We start from the raw sequence: 25541 nt of genomic DNA, 5'->3' as shown, positions 1-25541 counted from the left end.
CTCAGAATAATCTTTTGAGATTAGTGGTTTTATCATCCTTTTAGAGATGAGAAAGCAGATGCTAAAGTGACTTGCCCAAAGTTTATAGTTAAATAATTTAAAGGTAGGGTGCAAACACCACCATACCATTACATAATTTTGTAGGGTGATCAGTCGCTGGCAAATGTGGTGTTATTTTTAGTTTCACTGTGATGTGGAAACTTTAGTAGTGTGTATTATAGCACTGAAGATGGATGTAAAACTACTATTTCTATTTGGTCTTTTTGTCTTACTGAAAGTACAGAAAGTTTCGTGGCCAAAAAAATTGAAGTATAGAACAGAAATCTATAAAATTTCATGTCTGGTTTTTGTAGTTTAGTGATACCTTTTGAATTAAGTTTTTCTTTCTTTCCTTTTCTTTATACCACTACAAATCTCTTAAAGGTCTGAAGGTCATTTATGTCTTCCTGTTCGATATACACATTCCTTCCCAGAAGCCTTACAGAAGTTCTATCGTGGTGAGTTCAGGTAGGAATTTCTTAGTTGTTTTATAAATATCTTTATGTGCCACTAGAAATGCTGTTGAACAGAAGAAGTTAGATAATATTTGGCTTAGTGCATAGTTCTGTATTACTCTTTATGGCTACTGTTATTAGCTTAATCACACAAACCTCTAGCTTTCTTCTGCCCCAACTGGAACTATGTAGAGAAACGCTGACAAAAATCACTTGGCCTGTAACCCAACTGCAAGTGGAGCGGTTTTCTCCATCAGTGAGATAGAGGCCATGTTTCTGTTTTTTTTAATGTTGTTACATGTTCTTAGCAGTTTGGTACAAGGGTAGTTATACTACTGGCTAAAACTAAGTGTTCAAATTCTCTGAGATTTTATATTTTTAATCCCCCTCTTCTATCCAGAATGGCTGAGGGTTGAATTTACTCCACCATTCTGAGGTTCCTGGGATGTTTATTTTACATATTAAGTGTTTCTCAGGTAGGGGGATGTTTTATCATACTTCTTTCACTTAATTTGTTCAGTGGTCAGGCTATCCTGAAAAGAGAAGCGTGGAGGGAGGAGCCGAGATGGGGTTGGTGATTGTAGTAGAGAGTACCAAGTTGGATGACGTTTTATTTCCTGACTTGGACTAGATTTTTACTGTTTGAGAAAGCGCTTTGTCTGCCTTTTTTTTTTTTTTTTTAATGAAATTTTGATTTCTGGAATCACTAGTAATGATTCTACTTTCTGATCATTTCAAAAGTTTGGCACCTCTACAAATGTCCAGTTTATAGCTACCAATTGGGAGTATATTTTTATATACTAATCTAGCAGAATCTGTCCCACTGGCTTTTTGATACATCAGTTTTTGGTTTTGAAATCAATTATACCTAATTTTTTTCCTTCTCTCAAAAATGTCTTGAGTTTTAGGTGTAATCTTAAATGTTATAAAATTTGTCATTGATTTCTTTTTTATTGTAAAAAGAATCCTTATAGAACCTTAGGAGAGAGTTTTGTCTGACCATCTTAACACAATAATTGTTTTAATCTCAGAGTGGTTTTTTTTTTTTTTTTAAAGATTTTATTTATTTGTCAGAGAGAGAGGAGAGCGAGCGAGCACAGGCAGACAGAATGGCAGGCAGAGGCAGAGGGAGAAGCAGGCTCCCCGCCAAGCAAGGAGCCCGATGTGGGACTCGATCCCAGGACGCTGAGATCATGACCTGAGCCGAAGGCAGCTGCTTAACCAACTGAGCCACCCAGGCGTCCCCTCAGAGTGGTTTTTTATTTGTTGTTTTTTGTTTTGTTTTGTTTTTGCTTGTTATACTTTTGTATGAGCGAAACACAGCTATATCTAACCCAGTACCTTAGATTTAATGGATACTTAATAAGGAATTTGATTTTAATTCAAGTTATGTGGGAGATTTTGTGCAAATATATGAGATATTTGTATTGTTTTTGAAAAGAGAACTAAATCTCTGAATTTGTCTTTGAGGAGGAACCTTTGGGTTTTAGGTGTTTCTGGTATAATTTGTTCGTGGAATAACTAGGTTTTTAACATGAATTTCTTAATTTGGTGAAATTATAATGCCTCATCCTAAGTTTACTATATCTTAACATATTTGGTTTTCCTTCACTCCTCTAAGGTGGTTATGGAGGCAGCGAATCAGGTTGTACCTTGAAGGGACTGGCATAAACCCTGTTCCTGTGGACCTTCATGAACAGCAGCTAAGTTTGAATCAACATAGCAGGGCCTTCAACATTGAAAGAGTTCATGATGAAAGTAAGTTGATTGGGAATTAGATATGTTTGGGCAATATTTAACTTCGTGTTCCTTTTGACTTCTAATTTCTAGAAGTAATAATTTGTAATTAACTTATTTGGGGATTTTAGTACTACTGACCACATTTAAGAAAATACAGTGAACTGCTTCAGGTGTAAAATGTAATATGACTAGATACAGAAATAAGAAGTAAGTGTATTTCCAGAAGAAATGTTTTCTAGGATGGGTTTGAAAACTTGTTGATTATGAAAGAATTATAAAATGTCTAAGAGAATAGTTGATATTTAAGGAAAGATTCTTGGCATTAATCTTTAAAATGTCAAAAAAAAAAGAGAGAGAGAGCAGTAGAAATAAATGATCTAATCTGTAGATTTCTTAATAATTATACATTTGTATAGTCATATTTAAATATATCTACCATATCGGCACCTGGGTGGCTCAGTCAGTTGGGCGGCTGCCTTCAACTCGGGTCATCATCTCAGGGTCCTGGGACTGAGTCTCACATTGGGCTTCCTGCTCAGCAGAGAGCCTGCTTTTCCCTCTCCCTCTACCTGTGCTCTGCCTATTTACATGCTCTCTTTGTCAAATAAATAAATAAAATCTTAAAATCAATTAGTCAATCTATCGTAGTTGTTGATTTAAACATTTTCGTTGGGAAATTTTGCATTGCAGCCTTAAGATTTGTGTTTCAGACATCTCTGTAAGCTGCTAAGATAATATTAGTATAAGGTGATAATGCAGTTTTTTTTGTTTGTTTGTTTGTTTTTGTAATGTTAAGGTGAATTCTCAGTTTTCTGGATTGTAATTTAGCTATTTTGTCCTACTTTTTCCAGTAATTTTAAGACTTTCATGATACAGGAAGACCCCAAGAAATATACTAAATATCTGTGGACTGTATAAAAAGATACTTTTTTTTTCCTCCTATGTTTCATTTCTTGGCTAAACTTATCAGGAAAAGCTACCTTTACATACTACTTTGTCTCTTTTTTGTCTCATTATTTTCAGAGTTTTTCATGGTGATATACAGCATTATAAGTTTGGGCTATTCTTTAATTATGTGTCCATGTCATGTTTTAAAGATTTTAAAATTTTAGTTGGAAATCTTACTTTATTCCTAGCCAAAAGAATTTATTGCTATCACTGGAGATGTTCAAGATTTGGCTCTGATATTCAGTGGCTTTATAAGAAAGCTATGGATTGGTCTTCAGAGATTCATTGCTCAGATTCCTGTCTCAGATTTACTGTTTAGTTTTACAAACTCAGTTTATATATATATATGTGTGTGTGTGTGTGTGTGTGTATATATATATATATATATATATGTATATATTATACTTAATATATATATTTCACATAGTTATTAACTAAGTTATTAACTAAGAAACAAAATCACATAGTTATTAACTAAGTAACATCCAGGATGTTCACATCTAATTAATGGCATTTCTAGAAAAAGAGAAAATGTTCAAAAAAATAATAGAAATTTTTTAAAACATAGGCACCATTCTTTGAATTGAAAGGACCCACAGGGCGCCTGGGTGGCTCAGTGGGTTAAGCCGCTGCCTTCGGCTCAGGTCATGGTCTCAGGGTCCTGGGATCGAGGCCCGCATCGGGCTCTCTGCTCGGCAGGGAGCCTGCTTCCCTCTCTCTCTCTCTCTGCCTGCCTCTCCGTCTACTTGTGATCTCTCTCTGTCAAATAAATAAATAAATAAATAAATAAATAAAGGAAGGAAGGAAGGAAGGAAGGAAGGAAGGAAGAAAGGACCCACAAATACTTAGCATAACTAATGGTAAAAGATTTCATACCAAGGTATGTCAGAATACCAGGGATAAAATAAAGCTCCTGTAATTTCCAGAGAGGAAGTGGTGGTGGTGATTATGGCCATTATTTTATACAGGAAGAATCTGGAATCAGTAGTTCTGATTTCTCAGTAGTAACACTGGAAATTACTATGCTTATTGTAATATTTTTGTTAGTAACAATTATATGATATTTACATTGTCTAGACACTACTTTAGAGGGCTTTTTTGTGAGCGTGTTTTTTGTTTTTTGATAGCTTTATTTTGTGAGAAAAAATTGAGGAAGATTTGAAGGTATATCTCATTTTTTCTATTTAAATTCTCATCACAGTGGTAGGAAACATTTATTAGGAAGCTGCTGTTTGGAATTTTGGAATAGAGGAGTAGGTATGATATTAATAAATATGTCACTGTGTTTGATCCCTGATTTAGCTTTCTAATTTAGAACAAAAGATTATAGAAAAAAAACACATTTTGGTTTTTTGGTTTTTTGTTTTTTTTTTTAACTTTTCAGCTTAAAAATAGATACTGGACTGTATTTGTGTACAAGTTAGTGAGGAATACATTTTTATTACCTGTATACTTTCAAGGGAAGGTAGGTTTGGTTTATTATTATTTTTAAATTTTCATCACAAACCAGTAACTAGATGCGGCAGTGTTCCTCCAGTGCTACTACTGCTAAAAACGCTCTTGAGGTTTTCTATTTGAGGAAAAAAAAAATTTGATCTCTAATGTATAACCAATTTGGTTTCTAATATAGCCATGCATGTAATTTGCTGCTTAAATCCAAAGTGGCTCCTGTGGGAGGAAGTACTTGATTATTTCCATATCTGAAGCTCTCAGAGGAAAATTAAGTGTGACAACAAGAATCTTATAGATAAGTATATTTCGTCACTCTTGAAAAATTGTTTCAAGAAGAATTAAGGTTTATTTTGGAGAGAGAGGCTTCATTGGAGGTATGTTAGGTGATTTTGAGGTTCCTTATGAACACTCTAAGTACGATTTTAACTTCTGTGTTAGTAATGTTAAAGTATGGATTCTGTTGAAACAAAAGTATGAATATATTAATGTTTTATAAAATCTTAAGTCTTAACATTTCTGAAATTTTAACAAGTTGTTTTTCTTTTCATTACTACAGGACCTGAGGCTTCGGGACCCCAGCTTTTGCCGGTGAGGGCGCTCAATGAAGTCTTCATTGGGGAGAGTCTATCATCCAGGTACTTTTACTTTTAAACCTGTCTTCTTGAGTTTGGAATTTCATGTTTTAGTATTTTTTAGATATTTGATCTCTACATCCTAAATATTGTGAATAATTAATATGGTGTAAGTGATGGAAAATTTCATTAAATAATTCATTTCTAAAACCTTCTCACACATTTATAATACGTGTTAAGAGGAAAGAAGGTTCTATGAGCAAAAAAGTTTGTGAAACCCTAGGTTAAAGTTATTCAGGTTCCATTACTATAGAGCCTTTAATCTGTCATATAGGTGCTTTATAAATGTTTAAGAGAATGGTATACTAGGCATACATTTGCAGTTGTTATAGAACTTTTATAAACAGTCCATATTAAAACTTCCCAACTACTTATCTTAATAATATCCCTTAAGGCTGATTTGCTTATTTTTTATCTAGGATCCAGTTAAGGATTATGCATTTTGTTTGGCCATCATGCCCCTTTATAATTAAGAATCGTTCCTCAGTCCCACCCCTGTTTTGTCATTTCTGATATTAATATTTTTGCATAGTCTAAGCCATTTGGTTTGAAAAATATCCCTTGTTTTAGATATGTATGATTTTTCTCTCTGTGCATGATAAGATTCAGACTAAACACTTTTGGCAGAATACCGCTTGGTGGTAATTATATTGTATATGCAACATCATAAGCCAAGTGTATTGACAGTGTAAGATTTGTAACCATTATTAGCAAAACTAAGGTTAATAAAGTTTTTCATTAGGACTATAAAATTATGGTATGATTGTATTACTGATGAAATCTGTTTTGTGGGTGTTGAATATAATTTGCCTAAAATGGTCAGCAGAATTTTTTTCAAAAACTTTCGTATGATATTAGTTACCAGTTATAAAATGACAGCCATAATGTAAAGCTAATTAAACTCTTGGTCATCATTTAGAACTTGACTTCTCATTTTTGTAGATATAAGTAAGTTAGGGGTGGAAAATTAGAGCTGAGTCTCTGTCCCATGTTGCTGCTATCAGAACCGTGTGACCCTCTGAAGGTCATGTAGTTGATTCCCTAGTTTACTGAGAGTTCCATATATTCTGAAATTCTGTTTGTTGACCTGTCTTTTCATAAGAAGTTTAATTATGATGAGAAATATTTGTCTTAATTAAAAAAGAGATCCATGTTTTAGCCAATGACTCAGTACTGAAAACAGTACAACAAGGCTTGATTCAGTAGAATGCTTTGAATAATTTTTTTCAGTTGTAATTATTTTGATTAATGTAATTTTAAAATTATTGTGTATCTGCTACATGCTGTATGCAAGTCACTAGGGATATAAAAAAAGATAAAGGTAGTAGTAGCATCTTATTTTTTGGGAGGGTGATAAAATATATACTTTTTAGAAGGATTTAAAAGTAAAATCCTTTGAAGGAATCAAAAATATATTCTTTAAAGTACATAAAGTATAAATACATTTAACATAATAGTAAGACTCATGCTCTACATAAAATGTTTTCTTTTGCTCAGTATCAAGTTTGAAGCAATATGGAAATGAATAATGGATAATTTTGTGACAGAGAAGGCAGGAATAATTAGTGATATAATCTAATCATGGTTACTAAAATCATAAGGCAGAGAGCAACAACTTTAAATGAAATTGAAGAACGTCTACATTAAATGACAAATGAAATCTTGCCACTTTTAACAGCATGGATAGACCTAGAGGGTATTACACTAAGTGAAATAAGTCAAAGACCATTACCATGTGATTTCACTCATTTGTGGATTTTAAGAAAATAAATAGAGAAAAGAGAAAAAAGCAGACTTAAATATAGACAACAAATTGGTGGTTGCCAGAGGGGGCCGGGGGTTGCATTAAGAGTGTACTTACCTTGATAAGCGCTGAGGAATGTGTACAATTGTTGAGTTACTATGTTGTATATCTGAAACTAATATAACACTATATGTTAATTAAACTTGAATAAAAAATAAAATGACAAAGGTAAAAATGTTTTGTGATTTTTATGCTGATTCTAGAGAAGCCATTTAATGGCTTATGTTAATTCTTCATGTATTTTAAAGGTTATAAACTTCTAAGAGCTTCTACTAGTGTTGCTTTGTAATTTGTACTTACTAAAAATCAAATAACTTATAAAAGGAGGAAAACTGGGATCGATTGACAGACTTCTGGGAATTGAGTGAAGTCCCACTAGATTTGGGATTGGATGTTTTTCCTATGGCAGCTGTGATTTGGTTGGTTTATCTCCTAAATGTCTGATGCTGCTGCTTTTGTGTTGAGCCTCCCCTTGTATCCTTACTAAGATTAGGACCGCAGTGGGTTCGCTTCCGATGCTCTTGGGAAAGTTTTCACTCTAGGAGGTGTTAGAACTTATTTTTAAGGAAACTGTGACCGAGACCCTTAGGCAGAAAGGCAGTGAATACTTACTGGATACCGGCTTTGCGTCTGGCTTTGTGCATATTGTACATATTATATTACAGGCGCATAGCAGCCCTGTGAGAAGGGTAGTTGCATTTATCAGTGTACAAGTTGAGATTTGGAGAGTTCCCATAACTTGCACATGGTCCTATCATTAGTGAGCCTCAGAACTGTCATGTATACCCAGTATTTCTGGTTCTAGATCCAGTATTGAGGCTTCACTTTGCCTTGAAAACTTAAGGGCTTTGCTTGGAAAATATGAAGTGCAGCAATATTATTCCTGCCTCATTTATAATGTTCTTAGATTTAAGAACATTTTAAAGGCCCAATTTTTTTTTTTCTTTTCTATTCTAACCTAGAATGTCTTATTCTTGGGCTGTAGCAGTGGACAATTTAAGAAGAAGTATACCCACTCTAAAGGGACTGTGAGTTTTATTGCTGCCTTAAAAAAATAATTTCCCTGAAACAAAAATTCTGAGCTGACTAATCTTGATAAACCTGCATGTGAGAATGACACTAAATTTGCTCATTGTTTTGGGCTCAACACCCCTCACCTGACTATACTTTTCTTCCTCTCCACCTCTTTCTCTTCTATCCCCACTTACCTCTAATCTCATTTGTTTTTACGTGATTCTGGCATAATAGCAGCCATTTCTATAGAGTTGACTAGCTTGTCTGAATGTAATAGGCTCCTAATATGCCTGAAATTCCTAATTTTCTAGGAAGACATAACAAAGCTATGAAATAGATTAAATGTGAATGTAAGGCCTGTTGTCTTTTATGAAGAATGGTGACTTCAGAGAAAACATGAAAAGCAGTTTTGCAGATTGAGTTTGGTAGGAGAATTGAGGATTAAAATAAGAGATAAATTATGCATTGAGTGTTAATGTTTGCAGGCATGTCTAATAATTGGCATTACTGGAAAAGCTGTATTAAGAGTTTAACTTTTTCATTTGCTGGACAAAAATAACCCAGTGTTGATCAATGACACCATTATTTAAGATAAAGTTTTACAAAATAGGCTTTTACCTGTTTCAAGAGTTTTTTTGAATAATTGCAAATTTAGATGTTCAAGTTAAAGAATAGTGTCATTTTTGCTGGTGTCAGAAAAACCCATTCGATTTCATATTTCTGAAATACTCGAGATAGAAATCCTTAAAGAAATTACAGTTCTAGTTTATTCCTAGTTTTGTCCACCAATGCAGTACTGGTTGAGAATTTTCTTTAGAACTTTATCTCTCTTCGCTTACTCTCAATTCAGAAGGCATGTTAGTATATAACTTAAACCCAAGTTGAGCAGAAACTTTTGGCAGCTTGAAGGGTTAGATACAGACTTAGGGTGTTCAAGGACTGGACTAGCTACCAAGAATGAAATTCACCTAAAAATGGCATTTCCTTTTTGAATTCTGAAATAAGGCTCTGTATGTGTTAGATTCTATAAAAACTGTAGAAGCTATGGTAGGTAAAAATTTACCAGGAGCCCTTGTTTGAAATGTTAAAATATCGATAGGAACCATATGGATCAGAGAGGGATGGAAATATGCAGATTTTTCTTTAACTTTTTCACTTAATCGGTATTAGTATCATGGTGTGTGTGCCTACTAAGTCAGGTGTGTCTAAGTCAAGCTGGCCCACTTACATTTCATTGTTCTGGGAAAATGATGTTTGTCTTATTTACTGTGAGCTGTAAGTTCAACAAATCCAGATTTACGTTCTCAATTCACAGGGCTTCCTACTATGAGATTTCAGTTGATGATGGTCCATGGGAAAAACAGAAGAGTTCAGGGCTCAATTTGTGTACTGGAACAGGATCAAAGGCCTGGTGAGTAACTTGGTATGTTGCTTATTGACTTTTGTGAAATATTTTAAGTAATGTAATTTACTCGAGGCTGCACATGGGTGTATCTAAAGCCTCTGATACTCAAAAGGTAGCCTGGTGGTGTTATGTTGTTTGGCTCACTTTCTGCTTGACTCATCAGTTGGGTCCAGAAGTCCTGCCTTGACTTCTTAGATTAGATATGTAGGCTGGATTTGGTCATTATTTAGCCTGTTAGGTTTGTAAAGAGAAAAAAGAAAATGAGAATGTTTTGGGGGACTGTAGGTTTTTGTTTTTAATGAAAAATATTTTAAATAATAAAGAAATGAAAACAAGTACAGTAACAACAGCAAAATGTCCTGGAGGTTTGTGCAGCAAAGGCCTAACTGGAGATAACTTGGGCTCCTATATCTTCTTTACCCTCTCACCTCTCTCTGGGTAATCCCTGCTGCTTCTTGGCTATCTACATGCAGATGCCTCCCAGACGTTCAACCGTAGTTCATCTCCTGAGCACAAACTCCTATCCTAAAATTACCTGCTAGAGAGGGTAATAGATCTTCAAATTCAACACATTCAAAACTTAACATATTATCTTCAGGTTTTTATTCCTGTGATCCCTGTATTCCTAAATAGGATCACTGTTACCCTGAGTTCATGCTCTAGAGAAAAAGCATTACTCCCCCAATCCTTGCTCTTAGTTTTGAGTCTCCCTGGTCTCCCCCTTACTCATCCCAGCCTCTGAATCCTGCTTGTCACACTTCTGAAGTCCTTGCCCCTCTTTTTCAATTTCTCCTGCTATTTCTTTGGTCCAGGCCTCCTAACTTTATAGTGAATATTCTTTGTGCCTTACCCTTTATTCTCCAGGCTGTCATCCATACTGCCAATAGAGTAGTAGTATTTCTAAAATGTAGAAAAATATGGCTATATCCCTTCTGTGCTGTAAAAGTTTCATTTACTTCTGGCTGTGTTCAGATTACTCAGTCTGTATGTCAGACCCTTTAAATATGACCTAAGGAACCTTCGCAGCCTACTGCTGTCCTGCCCTCATCCGCCAGCACGCTGGGCACTCTGCAGGCTACTTGTGATGCTCGGCACAACCTGCTCGCTCAGGCTTTTTGTGTTTGCTTAGTGCAGCTTCTTCCTGCATTGAATGCCTGAAAGTTCTCCACTTCCCATCCCTTGGCTGGAAAATCCAGTCTTCAGACGTCACTCTATGTAGGAAATCTCTATTAGGATCTAGTTCATCAGCATAATGAACCGTCTTTTGGTGCATCCCTTGCACTTTTTCCTCCTAGCACTATTATAGCACTTACCACATTCTTCTCTGCCCAGCTGACACCCAGCCAGTTCAAGCAACGGGAGGCATTGGGAATGGTGACTTGAGGTTTTGTGTTATGTATGTGTGTGTGTATTTTTTTCCCCCTCCCTTAATTTTTTGTGTGTATAGCCTAGTACCTAATACATATTCACTCTTTTTTTTTTTTTTTTTTTAATGACTACATGTTCACAAATACAGCAGAAAACAGTACTTATTAAACTGTGATTTTAAGTTTGGATAGTTTAAAATGGAGTAATGCTTTTTCAGCATTACTTTTTAAAACTTTTTATTGTGGAAAAATTTGAGTAGACCAAATAGTATAATCAATATCCATGTACCCATTAGCCAGTTTCAATAATTATTAACACATGCCAATCGTTTACTCTATTCCCCTGATGTCTCCTTTTGTCTTATATTATTTGGAGTTAATTTTCAGATACCATATTCATTCATAAGTACTTCATAACTTCACATCTTTTAAAAAGAAATCCTCATCTTTGTCAAATAAATAAACCTTTGGAAATGAGAAGTGCTATTTAAAGATTGGATAAGGGGGCGCCTGGGTGGCTCAGTGGGTTAAAGCCGCTGCCTTTGGCTCAGGTCATGATCCCAGGGTCCTGGGATCGAGCCCCACATCGGGCTCTCTGCTCAGCAGGGAGCCTGCTTCTCTTCCTCTCTCTCTGCCTCTCTGCCCACTTGTGATCTCTGTCTGTCAAATAAATAAATAAATAAATCTTTAAAGATTGGATAAGATCTTATTTTCCTGAGGGCTAGTGAGAACTATATTTCTTTTTTTAAAGATTCTATTTATTTGTCAGAGAGAGAGAGAGAACGCGCACAAGCAGGCAGAGAGGCAGGCAGAGGTGGAAAGAGAAGCAGGCTCCCCGCCGAGCAAGGAGCCAGTTGCGGGATTTGATCCCAGGACCCCGAGATCATGACCTGAGCCAAAGGCAGTGGCTTAATTGACTGAGCCACCCAGGTGTCCCAACAACTATATTTCTAAAATGACTTTTTTTTTTTGTAATTTTATTTCTTTCCATGTTTCAAGATTCATTGTTTATGTACCAAACCCAGGGCTCCATGCAATACGTGCCCTCCTTAATACCCACCTCCAGGCTCACACAACCCCCCACTCCCCTCCTCTCCAAAACCCTCAGTTTGTTTCTGAGTCCACAGTCTCTCATGGTTCGTCTCCCCCTCTGATTTCCTCCAACCTAACTTCTCTCCATCTCCCCATGTCTTCCATGTTATTCCTTATGCTCCACAAGTAAGTGAAACCATATGATAATTGACTCTCTCTGCTTGACTTATTTCACTCAGCATAATCTCCTCCAGTCCCATCCATGTTGATATAAAGTTGGGTATTCATCCTTTCTGATGGAGGCATAATACTCCATTGTATATATGGACCACATCTTCCTTATCCATTCGTCTGTTCAAGGGCATCTTGGCTCTTTCCATAGTTTGGCGACTGTGGCCATTGCTGCTATGAACATTGGGGTACAGATGGCCCTTTTCACTACATCTGTATCTTTGGGGTAAATATCTAGTAGTGCAACTGCAGGGTCATAGGGTAGCTCTATTCTTAATATCTTAAGGAATTTCCACACTATTCTCCAAAGTAGCTGTACCAACTTGCATACCCACTAACAGTGTAAGAGGGTTCTCCTTTCCAACAGTTGTTGAATACTGTCTTGTTAATTTTGGCTATTCTATTATTAAATAGAAATTTGGCTATTCTGTTTGGTGTAAGGTGGTATCTCAATGTGGTTTTGATTTGAATCTCCCTGATGGCTAATGATGATGAACATTTTTTCATGTGTCTGTTAGCCACTTGTATGTCTTCTTTGGAGAAGTGTCTGTTCACATCTTCTGCCCATTTTTTGACATGATTATCTGTTCTGTGTGTGTTGAGTTTGAGGAGTTCTTTATAGATCTTGGATATCAGCTCTTTGTCTATATTGTCATTTGCAAATCTCTTCTCCCATTCCGTGGGTTGCCTCTTTGTTTTGTTGACTGTTTCCTTTGCTGTGCAGAAGCTTTTGATCTTGATGAAGTCCCAACAGTTCATTTTTATTTTTGTTCCCTTTGCCTTTGGAGAAGTATCTTGAAAGAAGTTGCTGTGGCCCATGTCGAAGAGGTTACTGCCTCTGTTCTCCTCTAGGATTTTGATAGATTCCGGTGTCACGTTGAAGTCTTTTATCCATTTCGAGTTTATCTTTGTGTACGGTGTAAGAGAATGGAAACTCAACTATTTTCTTACACCATACACAAAGATACACTCTAAAATGACTTTTTATCAATAATTGTTTGAAAAAATAAATTTAATAATCTAATATGTTATAAAATTATTGTGTAGCCCTCTCATAAAATGAAAACATCACAGTTAACTGCTTTAATTTATCATAACATCTTTTCTGCTCACTGTGATGTGTTACTTGTTGAAAACTGTATTGAGAATCAGAAATGGTTTCTTAGATCCTTCTCCTTCTCATCTTCCGGTATTCTGATTCCTCCTCCTCACCCCCAAAGTGGGCAAAGTGGTATAATTGAAAAGAGCACTAGCCTGGAAGTTAGAGCCCAGGCTAAACCACTAACTAGCATTGTGATCTTGTAAAAAGTTTCCTTTTCGGCAAAGTGAGGGGAAATGGAACAGATAACATAAGATTACTTTACCTGTGAAGTGTGTAAACCTGGCGATTCACAGACCTGTACCCCTGGGGCTAATAATACATTATATGTTTATTTAAAAATTTTAAAAAATATAAAAAATAAGATTATCTTCTGATTCTGTAGGTTCTGTTGTATGGATTATAATTACAAGCTCTTAGTCATTTAGCTCCTGCTACTCTGCATACACTGCTAGGCGCTTTTTATACATTGACAATATTCTTACAGAAATCCTGCAAGAAGGTAGTTGTATCCCTGTTTTATAAAGGTAGAAATTGAAGCTTTGCAAGGATAAATAATTAGGGGGAGATCACAATTAGTGTCAGAAACTGGATACAAGCACAGATGTGTTTGACTATAAAACCAAGGTCCTTTTGACCGCCAGCTTTAAATGCAGACAGGGAGCAGTCTGTACAATTCCTGCAGTTCAAAGATGTGTCACTAGGTTTTTTGAAGAATTATCAAGGTAAACTTGCTAATTTTAGTGAAATAGTGGTTATGCTAAGGCAGGGAATTGGCTTTGGCTTTTGCTTTGGGGTGTGTGTCTCTGTCTGTGTGATTTTTGATAGTTTTGGTCTTCAACTTTTTAGTAGTAAGAAGAGCATAAAGAATAAGAGCCACTAGGCTTGTAAAACAGTCCTGCCCTCCACTCCCACACACCTTACAGCTGAGTCCTGTGTTGATGTTGGACATGAGTATGGTTTAAATTAGGATTTCCATCTTTTCTATGTTGCTTGTTAAAGTCTCCTGTGGTCTCCAGTGTTGTGGTCTAGAAGTCTTTGTCCCTAACTGTATCCTGTCCCTGCCACCTCACTCACTTAGCTTCTTCTCTCTTCGGCCCTACATAGCTTGCTTGCTTCTAACATCTTCTGCCTTATTCCCTCTTATTACGGATCGTTTGCTGTGATTGCATTTTCCATTCGTCTGTTGTCCTTGTTCTCTTCGTGGAGAAGAGAAGCCTGGAGGCCAGAAGAGCTGAAAGGTATATGTCTATCAAACTGCCATTTCTTTCTTTCTTTCTTTTTTTTGGCTCCTTTTTGTCTTTATTTTTTTAATTTTTAAAAAATTTTTATTTATTTATTTTTTAAATCTCTTTTCAGTGTTCCAGAATTCATTGTTTATGCACCACACCCAGTGCTCCATGCAATACGTGCCCTCCATAATACCCACCACCAGGCTCACCCACCCCCTCCACCACCCTCCCCTCCAAAACCCGCAGTTTCTCAGAGTCTGCAGTCTCTCATGGTTCGTCTCCCCCTCCAATTTCCCCCAACTCACTTCTCCCCACCATCTCCCCATGTCCTCTGTGTTATTCCTTATGCTCCACAAATAAGCGAAACTGCCATTTCTAAGTTTTGTCTTGAGCTTACATATATTATTTAAATCTTCAAAAATACTTTGGAAGTAAGTGATTTTATTTTTCTTAATAGAGTATTATTAAAGTCTCAGGAGTTTCCCAAAGCCATGTGGCTAATAAATGGTGAAGACAGATTTAAGTTCTGGACTTAACTCTAAACTATAGACCTTAGGGATCACTGGAAAGAAAGGAATAGAACAATCTATTTCTTTTACTCTTTCAATTCTTGATATGGAGATAGAAGTTTTCCTATGTGACCTCTCAGTCCTTGCTTTGACTATGAAACATGGAAATGTGTAACTTTGGATAAGATAATTATTGTAACTGATAACCCCCCAATCTCAGTGACTTAACAAAATAGAAGTTTATATCTTATTCTTAGAAAGTCCAGGTGGGTCTTTAGTTGGGAGGTGGATCTGTAAGTGGTGTGACTCAGGGATCCAGGCTCCTTCCATCGTGTGGCTCAACCGTCTTTTAAACATGACTGCTTAAGTCCCCTATACTTACATATATCAAGCCAGAGAAGGAGAAAAAACATGGAGGATCACCTATGGGAGGCTTACAGGACACAGGCTTAGACATGTTGTGCATGACTTCCGTTCTCATTCCTGTAGCTAGAACTCTGTCACATGGTTTTATGACAAGAAAGGATGGAGAAGATGGCCTGACTATGCGCACACACACACCCACACACAGTATGTGCGTGTGCATGCACACAGCAAGTGGGGATTAGCTGTCCCATTTTGCATTTCTAAAAATTCCTCCACAGGACAGAGGAGGTAAGGGTTATGTTGCATAGCAGATTGTCTCTGAATTGTCTCATGGTCATCTCTGTCCTTTTCCTAGTGTGAATTAGCTACATTCACTGGGAGAAGTACTACAGAGTTCGATCACATGCATTTCTGTTAGTTTTTAGGACTGTTGCCAATCCCCCTCTTCCATACATTCTGTCATGGCCAATTTAAGGATGAATGTTCTTAAGTGAGGAGAGAAAGCTTTACTGGCTTAAGAAGATAAGAGATTCAATTTGTCTTTCAGTTGGATTGTCTTTAATGGAAGTTGTGTGTGATTTTGGAACGCTTAGAATGTTGAAGGTTGTAGACCTAAGAAAAAAGTCATGATGAGCTAGCTAAGACCTCCTTAAGCATATAGTTTGTCTTTGATGTAGAATATAAACCACTCCTAAAGGGAGAGTGAACTAGCTGAGATCCAGTTTGCAACCATAGGAAATTCCTCTTAATTTAACCCCTAATTCAGAGGACTTAGTTTGGGTTGTCTTGTGGTATCCTGAACAAGTCTTAGTTCTAGGACTGTTAGATCAAGTCATATGAGACTTTTGTTCTCTTAAGTCTTAACGTCAATATTTTAATTCAGTGGAACCCTAATAAATATAGCTCATTTTATGTGACTTCTTAGAGTTCTAAAACAGTATCTTCCAATAATGTGAATATTCAGAAGAATTAGGATATAACTCGTACATCTTTTTCATTTGATATTTTCATTCAGTATTGAGTTCTTGCCATGAGCCAGGTGGTGCCACAGATGCCTGGCCCTGTAGTGTGTGGCAGTAATTCTAATGAGATAGGTATGGCAAACCTCATACTACAATGAGTCAGGATACTTAAAGTATTTTGCTTCATGGCACATAGTAAGTATGAGCAAAGGTACAGAGGCAAGAATGGGCTTGGTGTGGTTGCAGTAGGAAATTGGAGTAGATAATGGTGAAAAATAGGCAATGGCTAGATCTGAGATTTTTTTTCTTAGCATAGGTATGTGGACTGTGAGTGACCCCAAATTTTTAATATAAAAATTTGTGTATCTGCATTGTTAAGAGAATGCCCACAATGTTACCACATTTCTCAAAATGTGAAGGGTATAGAGTTAGAAGGGTATGCAAGAGTATCTGTTACTTGCCCTCCTCAAAAAAGGTTAAGAATCACTAAATTACATTGAGAGTGTGTGGGTCATTGAGTTATCTACTGAAGCTATGTGAGAAGAGTTGTGAGGCAGCAGCAGAATTCTAAATCACTGGAAAGAATGAAAAACAAAAACAAAACCTTCCATAACCATCTTTGTAGACCCAAGGACAGAGCTACTTTTAAAAGTGATTCATGGGGGCACCTGGGTGGCTCATTTGGTTAAGAGGCTGCCTTTGGCTCAGGTCATGATCCCAGAGTCCTGGGATGGAGCCCCACATCGGGCTCCCTGCTCAGCAGGGAGCCTGCTTCTTCCTCTCCCTCTGCCTGCTGCTCCCCCTGCTTGTGCTATCTCTCCCTCTCACTGTCAAATAAATAAATAAATCTTTAAGAAAAAAAAAGTGATTCATGTTTGTGTTAATATTTGTTCTTAAGTGGTTAAGCAAGGCATCACACAGTAGTAAAAATTTCTCATCTTTTCTGTTTTGTAATTTAAAGAGATATTTGCACATTAAAAATGTTAAATAGTATAAAAGGGTATCAAATGAAAAGCTAGTCATATCTCTAGTACTAATCTCCACAGACACAACCATCCCATATGTGTGTGTGTGTGTGTGTGTGTGTATAAATTTTGTTGTATATGATACTTCCCTATTTATTTATATATACTATATAATGTCTTTGGCTTTTTTTTTTTTTTAAAGATTTTTTATTTTTTTTATTTGACGGAAAAAGATCACAAGTAGAGAGGCAGCCAGAGAGAGAAAGAGAGAGAGGGAAGCAATGCCTTTGGCTTTTAACTTAACATATCCATTATCTGTCAGCACATTCAGTTCTATTTTATCCTTTTTAATATCTACATAGTAACATTAAATCTGTTTCCTATGGATATGAGTTGTTTTGCTATTGTAAACAATGCTTCAGTAAATAATCTTGTACATGTCTTTGTGTATTATAGATGCAAGTATATTTTAGGATAAATTAGTAGATTGAAGCATATGTTCATTTTAAAATTTTAATAACACAGAATTGCCCTCCAACTGCAACTTCCATAAACCCATCAGTATATGAGAATGTTTTTCTGATATCTATGCCAATATATTATCAGTCTTTAATTTGTATTTCCTTAGTAGGAGTAAAATTGAACACTTTTTCATATAGGGTTGTAACTGTTTGTCTGTGTACTTTGCCCACTTTTTAAAACTGGGTGAAGTGGCTATTATCTTTTGGCTGTTTTGTTTTTTTTTTCCTTGATAATTCTAAGAGTTTTTTATATATTAAGTAGATAATTTCTTTTTCATTTTTAGTATGTTTATAGAATTAAAGAACTTATGTTTGTTTCTAGGTCATTCAATATTAACAGGGTTGCAACTCAGGCTGTGGAAGATGTTTTAAATATTGGTGAGTACCATAATAGCTCTTATGTTATAATTATATGCTATATAATATATATATATTATTATATGTTAGCTGTTATGACACACAATATTTAATCAAGGTATTTATTTCCCCCTTTCCTTTTTCAACAGCAAAACGACAAGGGAATTTAAGTCTTCCACTGAACAGAGAATTGGTAGAGAAAGGTCAGTGACTAATGATCATAATTACTAACAGTTTCATTTAAGTTCTGCATCGATCTTGAGGATGTTATTTTGAAGTTAACTTGTCTAATTAGCATAGTGCTTTTTTGACTCAAACAGTCTCTTGATATAATATCCCCTTACATATATTTAAGCAATAAAAAGTTTAGAGCTGGACTTTTTATATATTATATTTTTGTGAACTATGAAATATATAACCCATGTGTTTTGACATGTAATGTAGTTTGACATGTAGTGTAGTTAACACAACAACCATGTCCTGGGGGATAGGAAAATATGGAAAAATATAGATCAGCAAGTGGGAAATGTTTACCTAAACTTAGTATGCCATTAATATTGTGAATGAAATGAAATTCCCTGAGCTGTGAATGCTTTATCTTCATATTCACTAAAATGTTCTCCTTAACTTTTGACTACCTACTCCTGCCAGTTGCTTCAGGGTTCCCTTGAGAGAACTAGCCCTGTTGGGAAAGAATACTACTGATCAGGGAGTTTGACCACCTGGGGTCCAATCCCAGACCAGTCACTCACTGAAAATATGAGCAGGACTGATTCCATTCCTCTGCTTCCTGGACTGTAAGATGAGGAAGTGGAAGTAGATTGGTAATGAATGCATAGGGATTCTTCAACTTTTTTCCTATATATTTAAATTCTTAAATTAGAAAACACGCTCCTTTGATTTGCATATGAAATTAACTCACTAAAGTCCCATCTCATCTATTAGGAACATTTTTGTACGGACTTCCCACTAAAGCTCTCCTTTCTATTTCTAACTGAAGAGTATCCTGAGATTTCAAGGTCAATTATATTTTTAAAAACTCCAAACTTTTTCATAGTGAATCTACTTACATATGTAATAGTGTCAGTTCATTTATGTGAATATTTTGGATTTCCAGGTAAGACTTCCTTTGTTGAGGAAGATGCTTGGCCTGTAATAGTTTGAAAGAACAGGACTAAATCACTGAAGTCCATTTCAGCTCTCTAAAGTGGACTTTCTCCCTATTGGAGACTGAAAAGATTAACATTAAATATGTGTCAAAGAAAGGAAAATTAGGCATTTATAGTAATGATTCATTATATAATTTAACTTAAAACATAACTAAGTAAAACAACTGAAACATATCAGGCATGTAAATTTAGGGGTATATGTAAAATACAGTGATTTTTTTTTTTTTTTTCCTGCTCTATTGAGTGAATGTTACTCCTTTGAAAATTTGACTGTTCTTTAGAAGCAATAGTGAAAGCAAGTGGTGCATTCACTATTACAGACATTTCTGGAATTAACTTCTTTCGGAGCTAGCACTTTTTTTTTTTTTTCTCTAAAGTTCTCTCTGTGCCTAACATGGGGCTTGACCTCACACCCCCAAGATCAGGAATTGCATGCTCTAGTGACTGGAGCCAGCTAGGCCCCCTGGAGCTAGGACACTGTGTGTGTCTGTGTGTGTGTGTGTCCAGAGAAGCACATTTTTATTTTTGACATTTTTTTTTCAAAGAGCCAAATAATTTAAGTGAAATTTTGGTAAATAAGCTAGATTGTCTGACAGTCTTACAATTTGTTTTAATGTGGTGTTCAAGTAAACATTCTTACAAGCCTGATTTCTTTGTACAGTTGTTTTTAACCAATTTGTGCTTTGCCTATCAACTTTGATGTGCCCCTTGGTTATGAAAATCAGGTCTCAAAGATTTCTAAAAATATCTTGAGTAATCGCAGTTTCATTAGAGAAAGCATATTTTTCCTGTTATTGTTTAAGACTGCATTTTACATCAAGACGATTAACTTATGAACACTTTGACATGGTATTTTGGAATGGAACTTGGCAAAGTGACTGTTGGAGCTCAAGTTCCATTTGAGTGCCTCAAGGTAGTTCCTTCTGTTTAACTACTGGTTTTGTAGCCTACCCCAGTATATCTATTTCTGCTATATTGTGGTTGATACAGGCTTTGATGGCCTAATCTTGGAACCTAATCCTCATTTATAAGGTGGGTTTTTTTTGTTTCGTTTTGTTTTGTTTTAATGGAATGTATTGTGAGTTCCAAGAAACTTTGTGCCGAACAGACCTGTGCCGAACAGACCTTTGGAACAGAGTTGCTTTTAATTTGGGAAGAGGACAGCATTCATTTTTCATTTTGCACTTCTCAGAAGTGACCATCTTTCATTGACTGCGCTATTACATTTTTTTCTTCATAGTAACAAATGAATATAATGAATCGCTGCTCTTCAGTCCAGAAGAACCAAAAATACTTTTCAGTATTCGAGAACCAATAGCAAACAGAGTTTTCTCCAGCAGTCGTCAGCGCTGCTTCTCCTCAAAGTAAGCTTCCAAAGGATGACTTGTGACTGTGCTTTCACTTCTTGTAATTATAAAGGACTCTTGGTTTTAAAGTATTCAGTTTGATGAAATCCACTCATTCAAACTTAATCTGGTAGGAAAAGTATAGAACTTGTGGAACTAATGAGGTGTCATGCTGTATACCCTGGTGAGAATGGTATTTTCCTTTCTAACATACTGTACCATTTTAGAGAAACTGTAAGTAAATAGAAGGAGCATAAATATTTAATTGGGTGATGTGGATTTGTTTTAATATATTAAGACATACAAGATCAAATCACTTTTTCTGGAAAGCAACTTTTTTTTTTATGCTATGTGATAAAAAGCAAGATAAACATTCATATAAAACCTCAGTTGTGTAGCAATAAACTTTTAGAGTAGGACTCATTTCTGTCACCTTTTCCCTAAAACTAACCCCTCCCTATTCCACATCTAGCAGATTTGATTTTTTTTGAAGGATGGATATAAAAAAAATAATTTATTTTGTAAAGGTTGTCCAATTTTCTGAACAAAAAAACGAAGTGTCCTCTGTCTCATGGCAGGCAAAGAATGGTTTAAGTTTGAATTGCTGCTTATACAGTGTACATACTCTTTTTAAAAAAATACTGTTGATTTTTTTCTAGGAAAAACAAGGAAACTCATTTTATTCCTTTGAGAGTTAATTTTGATTACTCAATAAATCTGTACTCAGTTTAGGTGATACTACAAAGACATTTAAATTTTTGCTCATATAAACAGAATAAGGTTCATGACTTTAGCAGTTGGACAGTATTTTTTAAACATGTCATATAAAGCACTTATCAACAAAAGATTGGCAAATTGAACTATGTTAGAATTAAGAACTTCTGTTAATCAAGACATCATTAAGGGAAAAAAAAAGGCAAGCCACAGAGTGAGATATTTGCAGTACCTATATCCAGCAATGGACTTATATCCAGAGTATTGTAAAAATTCCTACAACTCAACAAGAAAAGGCAGCTCAGTAGAAAAATTGCCAAAGTTCTGGACAAGCATTTTACGGAAGAAGGTATCCGAATGGTTACATGTATGAAAAACATCCTTGAACTTACTATTCATGTGGGAAATGCAAATTAAATCTTCCTATTCTGATACCATACACACTCAACAGAAGGGCTGAGATGCTAGTTGCTATAAGGTGGGAGTAACTTCTTGTTAGGAATTGTTAGGTATTGTTAGGAATAGTTTGGAGAGTTGCTTGGCAGTTACCTACCAAAGCTGAGTATAGCACACGCATTGACCCCACAATCCCACTCTTAGGTGTCCGTCCACCAGAGCTGTAGATCCACAAATGTCTGCAACAAAAGATGCTCAAGAATATACACAGCAGGGCACCTGGGTGGCCCAGTCAGTTAAGAGGCTGCCTTCAGCTCAGGTCATGATCCCAGGGTCCTGGGATCAAGCCCCACATTGGGCTCCCTGCTCAGAGGGCAGCCTGCTTCTCCCTCTGCCTGTTGCTCCCCCTGCTTGTGTTTCCTCTCTCTCTCTCTGTCAAATAAGTAAAATCTTAAAAATAATAATAAAATAAAATATTATGAATATACACAGCAGCACTGCTTCCAGTAGTAAAAACTCAGGTGTTGGTGAATAGAAGAGAGCCATAAATTTTGGTATTTGCATACAATGGAAGTATTTTCATATAGCAATGAAATGAACACACCAATACTACTGGTAATAACCATGGATAAGTTTCACAAGCATACTATTAAGGAAAAGAAAGCTAGACACAAGCAGACCTATTGTATTCTTCCATTTATATAAAGTTTAAGAACAAACAGCTAGGACTGTGATGGTGACTGACATTAGAATAGTGCATGTGTAGCAAGGAGTGGGCTCAGGACAGTGAGGAGGGGGCTTCTGGGGAACTGGGGCACACTTGAGTCCTGATTTGGGTGAGGAATGACTACACAGATGTGTTCATTGAGCTGTACACTACAAATTTGTGCCTCTTCATGTGTTAAACTATGAAAACAGCTACATTCTTGCTTAATATTAGCACTTGTAATAGCTCAACATTTTTTTGTATGAAAAAAGCCTGTGAGTTCTATCAAGTCTGGACTTGTTCTCTCATAGCTGTCTGGGTGAATGGAGCTATCCTGAATATTAGATTTTGGTAGTGTATCCATACATATTACTCTCTCAAACCAAAGAACAACTTGATTTTGAAAATCAAGGCCAAATGATCTACCAGTATCAAAAATTATTAAGAGTTTTAAAGAAACCATAATTAAAGGTTAAGAAAACTTAATATTTAATGAGATCTTTCTTTCTTCTCAGGGTGTGTGTTCGTTCTCGTTGTTGGGATGCCTGCATGGTTGTAGATGGAGGTACTTCTTTTGAGTTTAATGATGGAGCAATTGCTTCAATGATGATCAGTAAAGAAGATGAGCTTCGAACTGTGCTTCTAGAACAATGAAAGATTTCCTCAGATGACAGATTTTGATTACTGGGAAAATGCTTTCACAGCGAAATAGACTACCATATTTTGGTTATTCTTGAGACTGGTTGGCCCTGGGCTTCAAAGGTGACCAAGAAAGTGAGATTTGCATTATTCTTCTTTTGAATTTGGATAGAAAAGTTTGTTCACTGTGTTAGAAAATGGATGGACTAAACAGATTAGAATTGATACCAGTGAAATTTCTATATTGTTTATAGTTGGTATCCAAGAGTATGGATACCTTTTGAGAGAGGGTAGGCTCAAATAAAGGATTAAATGTTTAGGATTTGAAATTTCACTGTACAAGTTTTTTTTTTTTTCCCTTCCCTTTCTAACTGCGGAATTGGTCAGACCAAACACATATCATTTGATTAGTGTATATTTTTTATAGTACCTAAAAATCAAGATTTTTTAAAAATTTTGATGAAGAATTTTGATAAATCCTGACATTGACCTAATTGAAGTAGGTAAATGTGTTTTTTATATGTGCTTAGAATTTTCTAATTTCAGAGTAAAATATTACAGCTCTCTACTGATTTAAGAAGTTCAAACAATCATTTTTTAAGTTATCGATGTTTTCATTTAATAATTGACTTTCAGGTTAATTTTGAGAGTGGTGGGTGAAAAAGTACATCTGGACAAATCACGATACTGTTACAAATGTATTATCCAATAGCTATTTTAAGTCCTAGACTTTTTTTTTTTTTTGAATGCTTTTGAATCTTAATAGAGTTCTTCCGTATTTAAAACTCTAACATGGAATCAAAGACTAAAAAGATGAGCTAATTAGACATATTAGTAGTTTGGTAAAACCTTTAAAAAATATTTTCATCTAGTATTAGGAGAAGTGTCAGAAAATGGGATTCTTCAGTAAATATGCAAAATATAAGTTTTGGAACTGCCTTACTTTTAATATCATGGTAGTTTTACCTAGCCTTGTATTCCATGTTTCACAAATTAGCTTTGTGAAAGATAAAATTTTACAGCTTCCGCCCCCCCCATAAGAGTTCCTTTAGTTTGAGAAGAAATTATCTAATTCTTGATCTACTTATAAGCAATCCTAGAATTCTTACAAAAAGCATCTATTGCTGCATCATGAGACAAATTTGTTCAGAGTTGTATCTTTTTTTCATTTGCTGTTAAGAAGTTATATTCAACATTGAAATATTTATTGAACACATACCTTGTGTCATGTACTGTGTCAGATGCTGGGTATACACTGATGAATGAAAGAGTCTATCCTAATAGAACTTGAGTCTTGTGAGCTCAAATTCTGTGAAAGCTAAGATGTATAATCAAATTGAGTGCTATTAGCTTTGCCAACATTTAACATGTTCTTGTCAATTTTTTAAATAAATGTTACACAAAGGTAACCTAGGTTTTGACGTATATCCAGAACAAGAATCTGTTTTTCTTTTCTAAGAGTATCTGCATAGACAGAGCAGTGTTTACATGATGCATAAAAACAAAAAATCAGTGTTTTCCTAGAGCTGGATCTAGTTTCTGGCTTGATTTAAAATGATTAACTGAAGAGAACATTTTATGGTATGGGATTTCAGTTCTTTATAAAACTCTTCTAAGAGGTTTAAATACCTTCTTGACAAAAATTCCAGCTCCATCTTTATATCCAGCAAATCTGATTGTCCAAAATGGTACCATAGGTCTGTTAATATGTAACATACTAATAGGCAACCTGTTCTGTAAAACTGTTCATCAGTCATGTTTTAAAGGTTTAAAAAATAGTTAATTTGCTTCCTTTGCACTGTAACTTCTAACATTTCTGCTATAGGGTGGGGATTTATTTGGAAGAGAGAAGAGGCAAAAGATATTACAATAGAAGAAATGTTTTTATGAATGAGTTAACCTTTTAATGGCAACTGTATGTGAATAAACATAATTAAACTAGTATTATCTTTGTTTTTTAAACTACATTTATTTCTTACTCTTACAGCATCATTAGAAAGCCAGATTCTTCCAAAATGTTATGTTTCAGACCTTTTCCAGTGCTGTGCCCTGTTGGTTTCATTGACTACTAATATTTCACACAGAACTAGGGCTTATTATATAAGCAAAGGGTAAAGTACCTACTATTTTTGATGTTTCACAGGTATTTATATTCATAGCCCTAGTAAATCAAATAATATTAAATGTTTTACTAGCCTTCAAATAATTTCCATTCATTATACTTTTAAGTATCAAAATAAACTACGTATAAAACCATTAGAACCAGTTAATACAAATTTTGTATCAAAGAGTTGCTTGATGCACATGGAACATTCTCAACAAAATTCAAAAAGATCAAAATCCTACCATGCATCTTTTCTAACCACAAGTCAGTGAAATTACAAATCAACCACAAGAAAAAAATCTGGAAAGACCATAAATACATGGAGTTTAAATAACAT

At 35.4% G+C, this 25541-nt stretch overlaps 1 protein-coding gene across 5 annotated transcripts in view; it reads left to right on the top strand.

Moving 5' to 3' along the window:
- The window catches only part of NADK2 (NAD kinase 2, mitochondrial), a 45333-nt gene extending 20289 nt beyond the window's left edge, over positions 1 to 25044 (top strand). For 4 of the 5 annotated variants that reach the window (XM_047730580.1, XM_047730584.1, XM_047730583.1 and 1 more), the window contains exons 5-13: positions 424 to 507; positions 2116 to 2252; positions 5191 to 5269; positions 8033 to 8098; positions 9400 to 9495; positions 18096 to 18151; positions 18280 to 18333; positions 20540 to 20663; positions 22977 to 25044. In XM_047730580.1, coding sequence (XP_047586536.1) covers positions 424 to 507; positions 2116 to 2252; positions 5191 to 5269; positions 8033 to 8098; positions 9400 to 9495; positions 18096 to 18151; positions 18280 to 18333; positions 20540 to 20663; positions 22977 to 23115 — 835 coding nt within the window. In that variant the 3' untranslated portion in view covers positions 23116 to 25044. The remainder of the gene's footprint in view (positions 1 to 423; positions 508 to 2115; positions 2253 to 5190; positions 5270 to 8032; positions 8099 to 9399; positions 9496 to 18095; positions 18152 to 18279; positions 18334 to 20539; positions 20664 to 22976) is intronic. The other variant, XM_047730581.1, reaches the window with a different exon arrangement.
- The last annotated feature ends 497 nt before the right edge of the window (positions 25045 to 25541 follow it).

The sequence above is a fragment of the Lutra lutra genome, chromosome 5 (genome assembly GCF_902655055.1).
Source record: "Lutra lutra chromosome 5, mLutLut1.2, whole genome shotgun sequence".
NCBI lineage: Eukaryota > Metazoa > Chordata > Mammalia > Carnivora > Mustelidae > Lutra > Lutra lutra.
The sequence above is the reverse complement of the archived record's forward strand: the minus strand, read 5'-3'. Positions and strand labels throughout refer to the sequence as shown.